At 37.8% G+C, this 16,018-nt stretch overlaps 1 protein-coding gene across 11 annotated transcripts in view; it reads left to right on the top strand.

The window, feature by feature from the left end:
• SYNE2 (spectrin repeat containing nuclear envelope protein 2) overlaps positions 1-16,018 on the top strand; it is a 238,090-nt gene that overhangs the window by 15,066 nt on the left and 207,006 nt on the right. For all 11 annotated transcript variants that reach the window (XM_087952300.1, XM_087952299.1, XM_087952298.1 and 8 more), the window contains exons 3-4: positions 14,739-14,800; positions 15,637-15,732. In XM_087952300.1, coding sequence (XP_087808426.1) covers positions 14,739-14,800; positions 15,637-15,732 — 158 coding nt within the window. The remainder of the gene's footprint in view (positions 1-14,738; positions 14,801-15,636; positions 15,733-16,018) is intronic.

Below are 16,018 nucleotides of genomic sequence, written 5' to 3'. Positions count from 1 at the left end.
AGAATACTATGTTATATAGATGAATGATCTATTGTAAATCAATTCCCTTTTAACTTTAAGAATATGAGAGGCTAGTTGGGTACTCCTTTAATCAAACTTTCATTACTACTGCCAAAATCATGGATTTAATACATGGACAAGATTATAACAGGACATGGCTAACTTTGTACATGGTGTCTAAATATGGTTTTCTTAAATATGATTTAGTGAATTAACTGAAATTAATTGGCTTCATAACTAAAATGTATGTGATCAGTGTAAGATAATGATTATATTTGTTATCTGTATTCTGTGATTAACTTTGGTTTACTGAATTCTGTCTGTTTCTGAATTGCCAACAGAAACTGGACTTGTACAATACACTGGGCTAAAATGACTAGATAAACAAGATATTTTGAACAGATTGACAGAAATATGATTTAAATCAGTCAACATGACAAATCATTTTTTCCAATTTACTATATTATGTGAAGCCAGTGTAGTGGTATGAAAACCACTTGAGGTTTATATGACATGAGGCTTATATAACATAGTATTAAGCCAACCAATTGTGCATTGATTGATGAACTATGGATAACACAATATGTGAATCCAGTATATATAAATACACCCACAAAAATTTACACTTCTGAGCTTGTTTTTTATTACTTCAAAAGTTAGGAATTTAATTTTTTATGCTTGTAATTGCAAAGGAGGGATAAAGCAATCTATGAAATCTTAGACAGCTTGCTTTCTCACTTGCATGGAATTCTAGTTGCTCTTGGCTATTAGGCAAGTTACAAGCCTGTATCTACATGCTAACAATGAAGAAAGAGTAACACAGCAATTGTTTGTCATCTTGCTTAGTCACCTTCCTGGAATTGTGGTTGGCTAGAAAAGTGGATAAGCACAAACCTCATCCAAGTGATTTAATAAATCAAGTTTTTTGGTATATATCTTGACATTATCTGTCTTCTTATTGATACACACTTATCATTTGGAAGAGAAGGAAAGTGCAGTTCAAAGAAAATCTTTAGCCCTAGTTATGAATACATCCCTACTTCATTGCAAAAAATGTGAAAGAGCTGTATAATTTATCAAGTAAGTATTCTGTTGGTAGTGATTTTCCTGGTTGGTTTTCATGAACGGAAATGCATAGACTTTATGCTTCCTGTGTTTTTATGACTTGCTATAAAAACTTCTGTAAGTCAAAGTCAAACATCAAACCCACATGTTCATATTATATATACATATTATAAATACTACTAACGTGGTGCAGTGGTTAGAATGCAGTACTGCAGGCTGATTCTGCCCACTGCCAGGAGTTTAATCCAGACCGGCTCGAGTTTGGCTCAGCCTTCCATTCTTCTGAGGTTGGTAAAATGAAGACCACATGCTGACATTTGTAAACTGCTCAGAGAGTGCTGTAGGAGCACTATGAAGTGGTATACAAGACTAAGTGCTATTGAAGTTATTTCCTGTGGTGCAGTAGCACCTCTGTTTAATATTTGTTTTTAGAAAGGGAAATCAGTTCAGGTGTGTCTGGCACCACACCCTCCTTAAAAAACAAATAAAGTCATAAATGCCAAGGATGAAGAAATAGTGTATAAATTCCATGATGACTCATAGCATTTTCCATTTGATTGGGCTACTATGCAACCACACTGATTTGAGATAAATATTATCGGAAAGACAGATTGTGGTTTTAATCTGCTTCTCCTTAGTCTGAAAATGTTTGTGTGTCCTTTCTGGAGACAGAGAGCTAATGTGGATGCCAACAACCTCACTGATATATGAGAATCCAAGAGCCATTGTGGGTAAAGTAAGCCAGGCTACACCTAACATTATGGGTATGGATATCCATTTGTGCAACAGGACTAAAAAAAGGGCTTCCTTCCTCCTTGCATGACCCAGGTATCTTCTTAATTCACCTGGAACACATTTGTGTATACTTGGGATAATACAGAGAGGAAGAGGAACCTGTTCTGCTAACTGACAACAGTGGTTACAATTTGTAATTGCTTGCTCTTCCTTGCTGTGTATGAAGGAATAAATTAATATTTCTGATGCTGTGCCACTTGCACAGTTATGTTGTGAATAAGGAACATTTTATTTTACGCTGCTTCTGGTGTAATGACTTAGAGTGACCTTCAAATATCAAAAATTATTAAGGCAACAATATTGCAGTACTTAAAAATGAATAGAAAAGAAAGAACATTCATCCATAGCATTCCCACAAGGAAGGCCTGGGTGGAAAGGTAAGTCTGCAATAAAGGCATGGTGGATAGTCCTTGACTTATAACAGTTTGTTTAGTGACCATTCAAAGTTACAATGGCACTTAAAAATGACTTATGACAGTATTCCACACTTACAACCATTGCAGTATTCCCATGGTCACATGATCAAAATTCAAACACTTAGCGACTGGTTCACATTTATGACGGTTGCAATGTCCTGGAGTCATGTGATTACCTGTTGTGACCTTTGGACAAGCAGAGTCAATGGGAAAGTCCGATTTACTTAACAACTGTGTCACTGACTTAACAACTGCAGTGATTCACTTAATTGTGGCAAGTAAGGTCGTAAAATGGGGCAAAATTCACTTAACAAATGACTTACTTAGCAACAGAAATTTTGGGCTCAATTGGTCATAAGCCAAGGACTACCTGTATAGTAAGTTCTCATGGATTTCAGGGGAAAGAGTATTCCAGACAGCAGGTAACATCCTAGAGAGGTTCCCTATCAGTAACCATAAGAGAACATTGCCAATCACAGCACATACAATAAGACCTCTTTTCATAAGCTTTTTGATCACCCAGTTCTGCAATGGACAAAAAATCTGGAATTTAGACTACTGCAAGTTGTTTTATACTTACAGGCCCAAAGAAAAACTATGAACCTGGGTTGGAAATTAATTGGCCACTTATGCAGTTGCTCTAACACTAGCAGTAACATCTAATGTAACCGATCCCCTTCTCAGCAAACAAGTAATTGCATTCTTCATCAATTGCAGCTTCAAAACAAAATATATCATTCTACTGTAATCTCAATGTATGGTTACTGGTGTACACCAGCCAAAGCTAGTAATAGGCAGCAGACAGACTAAAGATAGACATTGTTTTATGATGCAATATTGAGTTCACCATCCATTGTTGACTCTGGATGATGCTATTTATCAGCAGCTTACTGCTGCTGCTTACATGACTTTACCTCAAAGCAAATTAATTTTGCTTAGCATCTATTAGACCTATGGACAGAAAGAAGAACTCTTCAGACATTTGGTGACAAAGATTGGAAGTATAATTATATGATTATTATGATCTTCCCTCTATCACACTTGTTCTGGCCTCCAGTTCCTATGGATACTAAGCCTGAGAGTGCCAGGAAAGGGAATGAGGTATGCATCTGGGAGAGAAGGAAGAGGTGGGTGTGAACTCCCATTGAACAAGCCTGTGCAGGATTTACATTCCGTGCCTGCTGATCCAATTTGCACACCATCTGCCAAAGCACAATTCCCTTTCTTAACCTATTTAATTCTCATGCATAGGACCTGATTCAACAGACATTTGGACAAATCAGTTGTAAAAGCAGGTACTGCTTAATTGAACAGGACACTCTCATACCTTCTATCAGAGAAGAGATCATGAAAATATTGAAACATAAGCTAGAAGAAATAGCAATAGCACTTAGACTTATATACCACTTCACAGTGCTTTCGAGCTCTCTCTAAGCAGTTAAGTATGTCAGCATCTTGCCCCCAACAATATGGGCCCTCATTTTCCTGACCTTTTACTGGAAGGCTGAGTCAACCTTGAGCCAGTGAGATTCGAACTATTGAACTGCTGGCAGCTGGCAGTCAGCAGAAGTAGCATGCAATACTGCATTCTAACCACAGCGCCACCACCGCTCTTAGAAAATTGCTGCTTTGTCCTTTATTTATAGAGAAAGGGCTGCATCTTCTAAAAATTAGATTATTTGTCACAGTTTAACTTGTGATTTTGTTGCATTACCATGTTCTTGGAAATATAAATATTTCCATTGAGTCAGTTTCTGAAAGATACTTTGTAAATCTTGATATAATAGATACCAGTAATAGGGTAGAAGTTGGGTCACAGCAGTTTTTCCCGGCCTTGTGTTAAACTAAAGATGCCATAATAACATCAGTAATTGTTTTCTTGTCAGGAAAGGTTCTCATTTATGGCAAAAGGTTCCATATTCAATTCCAAACATTGACATATTAAAAGATCTTAGGAGTAGATGATGGAGTAGTGTCTTCAAAGAACCATCTTAATTCAAAGATTATTATATATAACATCTGCAAGTCTCATAGTTCATTTTAGCTATAGTGAACAATACTGGAAAAGATAGACAGATGAAATAACTGAACCTAAATTCCATACATTCAAATTATAGTTGCATTTCATTTTTAATGAAATATATGCACAGATTGCCTTTTTTTGTACATCTGCTTTAAAATCTGTGTCCGTGACCATTCATTTAGTGTTCTTGGAGTTTCAAATAATTCTTGAGTACTGAGTAATATCCATCCCCTCTTTAAAAGCATCCCATTGATCTTGAGTTACATATTCAGTGTAGTTTGCCTAATTACTAACATGTGCAATCGCCTAGGGTATGTGATTCTAGAGCTTTAATTCTTGCAGCACCAATGCTGGGGATTGGGGAAATTGTGGGATGAGCAGTGAGAAAGATCTGATAGTGCATGATATGAAAAACACATGTACATATGAGATTTATTTTAATTGAGAATTAACCCAAAGGTTTCTTGTTAATGAGGTTGTGCAAGGAAGTTGGCAACAAACTAAACATAAGGGCATATAGCAGATGTGGTGGGCAGGTAAATTAAAATATGAGAAACTGGTTGCCTTGCGGTCCATCAACTGATTCTCCTTACACCTATCCATTTTGTAGTCCCAGGTGTATAGACTTTGACATTAATCCTGCTGATTTCAGTGGCATTTGGCAGAATAGAAATCAACTTGGGGTTAGCAGTGTTCTATAGTAATCTTGTCCAGGTTGGTGCTGGGCAGATGTGTCGAACCCTTACCAAACTAAATCACAGCAGAATAAAGTAATGAAGGTGACCTGTCATGATGCCCTTTTGAACTGCAGTTTAATATTTTTAAATTAAATACATTGATAAATTAAAGACGGAGGGAAGGAAATGTACATGAAAAATTGTGACAACATGATCATATTGGCCATTTCCCTGTGGTAAGATGGGTGGCTAATACATTAAATAAATAAATAAAAATAAAATATGCAGATTAGAATAAAGCCCCCAAAGCAAAATTAAAGAATGGCAGACTTCTAATAATGAATGGTTTCTAGCAGTGAAAACAAGGGCATTGGTATATGACTTACACCAATATTTCAGTATTGTCTAATCTTGGATTTTCAAACTCTTCAGATGTATGAACCTCAGCCCCCCCAATTCTCTGCTGAGAATTCTGTGGATTGATATTTATGCATCTGGAGTGCATCCAAATGGGGAAAGCAGTTAGGATGCAATGGGCTATAATCACTCTAGACATTAACAAAAGTTACTGGAGATTTTAGGAGTTTTCACGGAAAACTACAGCTGTCCCAGTGGTGGGATTCAATTTTTTTTACCACTGGTTCTGTGGGTGTGGCTTGGTGGGCATGGCAGGGGAAGGATACTGTAAAATCCCATTCCCTCCCCACCCCACCAACCTGCTTTCCAGCTCCGTTCTCCTGTGCAGGGCAGCTGGAACTCGGGAGGCAGAGAATAGATGGGGGCAGGGCCAGTCAGAGGTGGTGTTTGCCGCTCTCCAAACTACTCAAAATTTCTACTACCGGTTCTCCAGAACTGGTCAGAATCTGCTGAGTACCACCTCTGAACTGTTCCATTGCCTTTCTCAGATGTGGATGATCAATAGTTATTTACCTTTGGGAAAAAAATCACCTTGCATATATAGTACTTTTAAAAAGGAAATGCACAGTTTCTAATCCAATATCTTGAGTAAAATGTATTGTAGGTCACTCGGTTACTCTAAGCAAGCAACTGGAGCAAGATAAATCCAAGATAATTTACTGTCTTATTAAAATCCTCTGACACAAATAGTCTATTCATCATTCCTTCAGATGTGAAAAGTCTGTTTTAATGAACCACATGGTAGAAGAATGGGAGCTTTTGCAAAATTATTACTTCCTGGAGTTGTCTGGTATGGAAAAAGAATAGCCTCGTGTTGAAAATAAATGAGGGGGAACTTTGGAGGGTGGAAGCAGCAGCTGCAGTGGGGACTGAAATACCATTGGATACCCTGGATAAATAATTACTGCCTGCAGAGTAGTAGTGGCGGCTATACAGTCTTTTGACTGCTACAGACTTCATTGAATTGTGAACAGTTTGACTGAGGCTGCAAGACTTTATGTACAACTTGTCTAGCCAATATTTCTCAACCTCACAAACTTTAAGATATATGGACTTCAACTCCCAGAATTCCCCAGCCAGCATGTATAAAGTTGAGGCTGACAAACACTGATCTAGGCCCAAGGTCTGTTAATATCAATTGTATCAGTTTTGAACTAATATACAAAAGATGGCAGTATTTCATTGCATATTGTTCCAAACTTGTGACTTGTGGCTAAAATGCTTTTACTTGCTTTTGTTAAAAAAATAATAATAATTTTATAGGTGTCTGATAGAAACCATAATGGTGTGATATATATCATGATGTCATTGCACAAAATGCATACAATACCTGTTTATTTGCATAATAGAATCATTATATGCCCCCCTTCTCTAGATATCCTTGCTAATTTCTTTGTCTTTCAAAAAATAGGACTATAAGAGTAACCCACAATGAAATATATTTTAACACTAATACAATAAAATCAGATTTCTGATTTTAAGAGTTTTTTTCTTTTCTTTTCTGATACTACTCAATCTCTTCAGATTGGAGTCAGATACATGTATTGTAAAGTCAACCAGTAAATAATACAATACAATTTATTAATACCAACCTAAAAGATAGCATGGAAAATTGGTATCACCATTATATATAGACTGGATTTCTAAGTTGTACTAAGCTGTAATGTGGTTTGTTTGGTTTTCACTTAGCATGTCATGAGAACTCAAACATGGTAGTTTGTAAATAATTTTTTTTTTGTTTACTGTGATCAGCCAATCCACTCAATTGTGGATTTTTAAAAAATACATTCACCCAGAGTCAAACAACTTATAACGAAGCAGGATGATTGATCCATGTCTATGTGTTAATATGCTTTCTAAATGCTGATATACCTCTTCAATCTAGTTCCCTATCTAAAAAGTCTCATGAAAGAAGAAAAGAACCTTGAACTGTGCAAAGCATTTAAAAACAGTCTCAAAGATGCTTTTTCAAGAGGCAATTGGACTTTCTGGTTTTTCTTTGAAAACATTTTGCTTCTCATCCAAGAAGCTTTTCAGTTCTGACTGGATGGTGGGGAATGGAAGGATCCAGTCAGAGCTGAAGAAACTTCTTGGATGAGAAGCAAAACATCTTCAAAGAAAAACCAGAAAGTCCAGTTGCATCTTGAAAAGGCATCTTCGGAATAACCATGACCTGGATGACTGAGAATCTCCATAGACATTTAAAAGGAGCTTTGAGCAACGTACAGTGGTATTAACAAAGCAGTTCTCCTCAAAGTGTTAAAGCAGCCAGATCTCCTGGACCACTGTGAAAGCATTCCCTAGTCACCTGCACATGTGTATGCACAGATATTTTAGCTGGGATCACAAGTGAAGAAAAGCAGGTGGGCATGAAGTCACAGCCAAAGCAAAGTGGCTGTGTATGGGCACACATGTGGAGGTAACAACTTTCTTAAGTAGCGCACAAAATCTTTCCCCTTTCCAGTCTGTGGATTTCCCTCCCCCACCATGGAACCAGTTCCTGGTACCCAAAAGGATGGGCACTGTGTTTCTAAAATACAGAAAACTCAACAAAAAGGGAGCTGTCAACTAAAAAGATAGCCATAATAGTAGCCAAGGTGGCTGCTCCAGTTTAAATGGGATAATCCTTTATCTCTTGCTCTGATGTTGATTCCTCAAGCAAGTCAGAAAATATCTGTGCCTCTGTGTAAGGAAAAATGGTCAGATTATTATTTCCTTGGCTTTTAAAGATGCAAAAACTCTGGCACATTGAGTAATGCTTGTCATTTGAAGACTTCTGTGCCCCACATCATATATTGAATTAATCTTGTCTGTCTGTCTGTCTGTCTGTCTATCACATTTTTAAACCACCCATCTCCCACGCAGAGGGCCTTTCAGTAGTGAAATTGTTTTAGCACAGATAATGAGAGTACACCCTGCCCCTCATCTCTAACTTGACCTGAGCCTATCCTTAAAGAAATCCAGCAAGGCCTCCTAGGCATTCCTCCTGCACTGCCATCCTTGAAATTAGTTTGCTTTATCTTCAGTTACACAAAAGTTTTCCCTTCTGTGAGAAAGTAGTTCAACCAATTAATCCTTGTACTGTAATGTAATAAGCTCTTAGGCTCTTCTGTCAACATCCTGACTGCTTCATTAACTTCCTCCATTTTGCTTTCCTTTGAGAAAAATACCTCTTTGTTGCAGCCATTGTCATTAAAGTATCCCCAGAATTCCCTTAAGAAGGAAACCTTGCTCTTGTCTTTTAGTTAGTTAACCTTCAGGAGATAACCTTTATTCTTCCTTTCCCCCGCTTTTTGCCTGGATCATATCAGAAATTGTTAATTAATTAATTAATTAATTAATTTGATTTGCCAATCACTTACAAGATAATAGGAATAAGTATAAACATGGTTATGAATACATGAAATGGCTACAGATAAGAAAAACAAAAAGAAACAATAAGACAGGGACGGTAGGTATGTTGGTGCGCCTATGCACGCCCCCTACAGACCTCTTAGGAAAGGGGTGAGGTCAATAGTAGACAATTTAAGGTTAAAGTTTTTGGGATTTGGGGAAGAAACCACAGAGTCAGGTTAATAGTTCTCCGATATGCTCAACTGTAACCAATTACTGAAGGTATATGTGCCACCATATTTAACGTTTACTGTTTCTGCTTTTTAATACACTGGAAACAGTCTTCAAAATTTCCAAAGTGCCAGTCAGGTGTTATGCAAGTAATTGCCTCAGCAGAAGTTATGTGCCCATCTCTCTGCAGTCCAACAAAAGCAATCATGGAGGGTAATGCATATTCTCAGAAGCCTAAAGTGCCTGGAGTAGCATGGCAGCTCTCAATCCATATGTGTCATTAACTGCTTGTTTGAAGAAGCATCATAAATCATGTCAGTGGTCAAATCTATATTGGATGAAGAGAGAAAACAATGGCAAAGTGGAACAACTAAAGACAACTTGAAGCTAGCTCATCACTGTGTATGGGTAAAACAAAGCCAATATCAAGAGCCCATGGAATTGAAAAAGAAGTTGTGGGACACTGTTAAGCCATTACAGCAATTCTTCCATGGTTAGAATGATGTAGGATATGATTAAGCCCCGAATGTTATTGTGATGACCCAGAATATCTCAGAAATATAACAAAAACCAAAACGTAACTAAAAGTCCTTTAATGCCTTCAACTTGGCTTCACTGTTTAATTGTTCACAGTGGAGGAGTTAACTATTTTCAAAATAACACTTCAAAGGCAAGAAACACAGTTCACATTCAAAGAGCCGATAGCGAAGCAAAAACCAAAAACAAACCACACTGAATAAAGTTCCTCAACAGACCAGGATAGATAATTGCCAACTTCAGGAAGATAACCAGGTACAGTCCATTGGAAGAACACCAACCAAGATAAACCTTTAGGAATAAAACACTAATTTGTCTCCAGCGTCTGTTAGCACGCAGGTCCAAACTCTTATGCAAATCTCACACATTTTACCCTGATGCTCTCCTCCCTGCATGCCCTAGGATGGATAGGGGATGGGCCTGGGTCCTCCTCTGATTGCTCAGCCGGCCTCTGCCCTTCCCCAGCCTCCTCCACCACCTCTGGAGCCACACTTCCACTCTCTGTTAGCTGTTCCTCCTCTTCCCCAGAGTCAGTCTCCACCAGGGGCATGACAGTTATGATCAAAGGGATTCAGGCTTGCTCTCCTTGGCTGCTATCATCTTCACACCATAAAGGACACAAAACACTGTTTGAAACTTTAGTTCTGCTTACAATTTGGTAGTTCAAATCTCACCAGACTCAAGGTTGACTCAGCCTTCCATCCTTCCGAGGTGGGTAAAATGAGGACCCAAATTGTTGGGGACAATATGCTGACTCTGTAAACAGCTTAGAGCGGGCTGTGAAAGCACTATAAAGCAGTATATAAGTCTAAGTGCTATTGCTATTTCTATACCATGTTTAACTATTGTTTTGGCAGTAATTTGTTGAATATGTTATAGTGTAGGGGTCACCAACCTTTTGGACCTCAGGGACCACCAAACTCATAATTTTAAATCCCGCAGACCAGTGACCCTGGGAAAATCCCAAAAAAAGTTGGTGACCCCTGCAGTGGTTGCCGACCACTGATATAGTGGCTGGGTTTATCTATTGCAAGTCATAAACGATGGGTTTTCATCCTACTAAGAACTGGATTCTTACAATGTTGAACATGTACTCCATAGCCTAGCTATAATGAAATGTATGGGCCACCTTGAGGAACAAGGAGAAAAGGTGCTGCTTAGAAAATAATTAGACGAGAGACAGAAGCCCCCAATGACTTAAAAGTGAGAGAAATAAATTTAGGAAGAACCCATCTTAATGAACCTAGCAGTTAAAAGTGACAAAGGGAAATTTGCAGCTTCAGACTTGCAAGACTAATATAGCCTTACAATAAAATAGAATTAATTCATCTTGTCCTATTTCCTGTCTGGTTTTCTTGGGAGGACTGATACAGTGTTAGCACAAGGGGCACACAATGTTTGTAGTTTGTCTAATTGTGTTTGCAATGGTTTTGAAAATATTAGATTTCTTGTGGAAAATGCCTATGCTAATGATTTAATCCTTATTTTGAATGAGGAACAAGATAATCCCTTGTGACTCTTTGCATAACAAATACTGGTGAAATGTAAATTAAATGCAAACTTAATGCTGCCTTGAGTCATGGTGTTGAAAAATATCTTGCTAGCAAAGCATTTTAAAAAGGTATTCAAAGTAAAAAAAAAACCTTCCTTACTCATGAAGTACAGTGTGAGTATTTCTCATTGTAAACAGGGATTTTAATATAAGCTGGTGATATAAGGTAGCATTTTTTCTAAGAAAAGTATATTTTTGAAAGTAGAAAGTAGGAGTGTGTATGGATATTCCTAGTCATCCAAGTCATGGTTGTCTCAAAGGTGCTTTTTTCAAAAGGCAGCTGAACTTTATTTTTCCCCTTGAGGAAGAAGACATTTTGTTTCTCATCCAATAAGGTTAAGCAATTGTGACTGGATGGCGGGGTGGGGTGGGGGGATGGAAGGATCATGTTTCTTTGCAGTCATCTGGTCACTACCACTGAGTTAGCACAGTCAGAATTGATGAAGCTTCTTGAATGAGAAGCAAAAGGTCTTACTCAAGGAAAAAACATAGTCCAGTTGCCTTTTGAAAAAGCACCTTTGAGGCAAAGTAGAAGTAAATTGCTCTTTAATTCACCACAGTATCTGTATCTGGGAGAGCATTTCTTAGATTGTTGGGAAAGGAAATTGCATTCGGCCCATGGGCCAGGAGTTTGACAGCTCTGGCCTACTGTGTCTGCACTTCTAGATATCTCTAATTTTCCACTCAGATTCTAGAGATGCTAAATTCCAGGTTCTTTTTCTTCTAGTCAGTATCAGTTCACAGCATAGCACCTGCAGTTCAATAGATGTTTTGTTTTCTCTGCAATCTTTAGAACTCCAGAGCACATGTGCTTGATTAAGTTGCAGCCTCACTGAGCACCAAGTCAAGGCACTAATAAAGAATATAACTCAATGTGATGCAAGGCTAAGATTGTTGTTTAAAAACACTGTACATGGGGAGAATACCATTAAGCCAAATATAAAGAAACCTCTCCCTTTCATTTTTCCACTGAAATTGTACACATTTGATGATCCAAACTCTGTCAAGGATCTTGGAGTACTCATCTCTAATGACCTAAGTGCTAGAGCCCATTGTAACTACATAGCCAAAAAGGCATTAAGAGTTGTTAACCTAATCTTACGTAGCTTTTTCTCTGGTAATATTACACTAATAACTAGAGCATACAAAACATTTGCTAGACCAATACTCGAATACAGCTCATCAGTCTGGAACCCACATTACATATCTGATATTAACACAGTTGAGAAAGTCCAGAAATATTTCACAAGAAGAGTTCTCCACTTCTCTACTCGTTGCAGAATACCTTATGCCACCAGACTCGAAATTCTAGACCTAGAAAACCTAGAACTACGCCGCCTTCGGTTTGATTTAAGTATAGTATATAAAAACATACATTGCAATGTCCTACCTGTCAATGAATACTTCAGCTTCAACCATAACAACACTAGAGCAAACAATAGATACAAACTCAAGGTTAATCACACCAAACTTGATTGCAGGAAATACGACTTCAGCAACAGAGTGGTCAGTGTCTGGAATACTCTACCTGACTCTGTGGTTTTTTCCCCAAACCCCAAAAACTTTAACCGTAGACTGTCTACTATTGACCTCACTCCTTTCCTAAGAGGTCTGTAGGGGGCGTGCATAAGCACAGCAACGTGCCTACTGTCCCTGTCCTATTGTTTCTTTTATATTTTTTTATTTTTCTTATATGTATCCATGTATTCATAACTATGTTTTTACTTATACCTATTATCTTGTAAGCAATTGACAAATATAAATAAATAAATAAAAATAAAATAAATAAACATGCCCCTGCAAAGAATCCTGTGTATGAATTTGAATATTTTTAGCTTGGTGAAGTAATACGCAGAGGCAATCGAGTCATTATTTCCATGCATTTGAAATATTGTCACATATGTTATATGATACATTTGTTTTTTGCTCTGGAGAATAGGGTTCAAATCATATGGCCACTTATCAACAAGAAAAAGATATTAATATTCATAGAGTCTGTACTTGCTGTTATATCTTGATATTTTTTTTGTGGGTGGGAGTTGATTTCAAGTCAGTTTGTTATTCCTGGAGATTGCCTGGACAAGATTTTGGAAGTGGTTTGCCATTGCCTTCTTCTTAGGCCTAAGAGAGAGCAACTAGCCCAAGTCACCCAACTAGATTTGTGCCTAAGGCAGGACTAGAATTTATAGTCTCTAGTCTGCTGCCTTAACCACAACACTAAACGGGTTCTCTATTTAAATAAATAGTATGCTGTAGCCGGACGATATGTACGCATGCTGTGCTTGCTTTTCAGAGGCTTGAATGGAGAGATGCTATTTGAAGGACTTTCTTTTTCTTGATGTTTTCAGTTTTTAAACTAAAACTCTTAGAGCAGGGGTCTTCAAACTTGACAGCTTTAAGACTTGTGAACTTCAACTCCCAGAATTCCTCCTTCAGTCATGTTTGCTCATGAATTCTGGGAGTTGAAGTCCACAAGTCCTAAACTTGCCAAGTTTGAAGACCCTTGCCCTAGAGAGAGCTGAAAAGCACTGTGAAGTGATATATAAGTCTAAGTGCTATTTCTAAATGTAGATATTTAAATGGGACCTTTAAATAGACTTTCCCAAAGCTGGAGCTCAAATCCTTGGACAACGGCAGACTGGAGAAGGCTAAAATAGCATATAGCTTTTAAAAATGGATTGAAGTTGATGTCAAAATAATTAATGTATGTATTTTGTTTTCCCTGACAATTAGAGTTTATAGAGTGTTTCAAAACATATATAAACCATGGGGCATAGATCTGCACCATTGCAAACAATGCATTCTCAAGAATTGTAATTCTTGTCTAACTTTAAAGTCCGCATCTCTCATAGTAGTTTTCATAGAATTGCATATATTCAACATCTATGGGAGCACTGATTCCCCCCCATTCCACAAATGACAACCTGGTTATCTAAAAGTGTTTTATACATCTTGTTTTCATTCATAAACAAAATAAGCATTAAGAGTAGTAAATATTGTATTTTTCGGAGTATAAGACAGACTTTTTCCACCCCCAAAAGTGAGTTGAAATGTCTGTGCATCTTATACATTGAATGTTGTTGAAGCCCCGCCCATCCTCCAGCCCCCACCCTTTGGCCTTTGCTTCCCAGCAATTTGCCTCCTTGCAGCAAACAGCAAACAGCCTGTTTCAGTGTCAGCACAGCCTGATTAGCACAAGCAGCTGATTGTTGGTTGGATCAGCCTCCCGACGATCAGCTGTTTCAGGCTAGAGGGATTGCCATCACTTATTGCCGCCTCCGCATCCCCCATTTTTGGCCTCTGTGCACCTCATTTTCCTCCACCTAGAATGGGCGGAAAATGGGAGACATGGAGGCTGAAAATGGGCTACACGGAGGTGAAAAATGGGATGTGGAGGCCAAAAATGGAGCATGTGGAGGCGGCAATAGGCGATGGCAATCCCTGCAGCCTGAAACAACTGCTCATCGGGAGGCCTTTCCAACCAACAATCAGCTGCTTGTGCTAATCAGGCTGTGCTGAAGCTGAGCAGGCTCCTTGCTGCAAGGAGGCAAATTGCTGGGAGGCAGAGACAGATTTTCTTTTCTTGTTTTCCTCCCCAAAAGTTAGGTGCATTTTATACTTCGGAGAGTCTTATATTCTGAAAAATATGGTATATTTATAACCTTTATTTTTGTTTTTATTTTACAAAATAGCTAAGCAAGAAGACATTCAAAAAAGAACTTTCACAAGCTGGGTGAACTCACAACTAGAAAAGGTAATGGCATGGTGATGCTGTAGAATATCTTTTCTAAAATATATGTAAAGTATAATAAATGTTTCAGTCCCTTTTGTCTTATTAAATATTTGAATCTCAGTAGGAAAATTATATAGAAACTAAGTGTTTACAGCAAGTATCAAAACTTGGTGAAATGCCTGAATTAATGGCCATAGAACTTTTTCCAAAAAAAAAAAAGGTCAGACCTGTTAGTTAAACCAATTTATTGTGGATTTATTGGCTTAATTGGTCATCTTTTACCACTTAGACCAGAGGCCTCCAAACTTGGAAACTTTAAGACTTGTGGTCACAAAATGCCCACTTATCAGTCTGGTGAATATTGCTCCCAAACATTCCTTGTGGTCTCTCAGGATGATCCGTATTTCAGCAGTTTACAGTAGCTTTGTCTTTTGAAGGGTAGGGAAAGGACAATCCCCCACCATCTTATTTTCTAAGAATGCCTATTTACAAATTGATTTAGAAATATATAAAAAAAGAGATGATGCTAGAGACTGATGCTTTGGTTTTCAAATTGGCAGAATCTTTAATATCATTATTAGTACTACTAATTAAAACATTTTTTAAAGTACTAAAATCTCATGGAATAGGAAGCCTAGCAAGAAAGTGTCGCTTAACCTCTAGTTGACAGTATGACAATAACTGGCGGGTTTTTACGATGACCCAGAGACTAACACACTGAGGTGCTATTTGCAGAAGAGCCCCTTGGGTCCAGAAGAAAAAGCAAAATATGTATTCAATTATGCATATGGTCTTGTTGTAATGCATACTAAAACCACTATAGAATATATAACCGAATATAAATAATTATTCTGCAGCATCCATCACCTTCTCTTATCTTGGACTTGTATTCAGACATTGGGAAGGGACATGTGCTTTTGGATCTACTGGAGGTCCTTTCCGGACAACAATTGGTAAGAGTATTATGAATAATTCAACCACAAGAATTCATAGAAAGGCTTTGTACATGTAGTTCTCAAGTTTCTCAGTCAGTTAATCAAATAGCCCACGTTTCTCAGCTGAGAAAAATATAGATGCATTTCCTAAATCCTTCGTTTATTATTTATTTATTTTATTTTTATCCAGCCTCTATACTTTTTTATAAAAAACTGAAGACATCAAACATATCCAACACACATTCCTCCTATTTTCCCCACAACAGTAACCCTGCTGCATTGAGTTGGGCTGAGAGACAGTCAC

Source organism: Notechis scutatus, chromosome 1 (genome assembly GCF_049901735.1).
Source record: "Notechis scutatus isolate UNSWTSFEM ecotype Mainland chromosome 1, rNotScu1.2, whole genome shotgun sequence".
In the NCBI taxonomy this organism is placed as follows: domain Eukaryota; kingdom Metazoa; phylum Chordata; class Lepidosauria; order Squamata; family Elapidae; genus Notechis; species Notechis scutatus.
The sequence above is the reverse complement of the archived record's forward strand: the minus strand, read 5'-3'. Positions and strand labels throughout refer to the sequence as shown.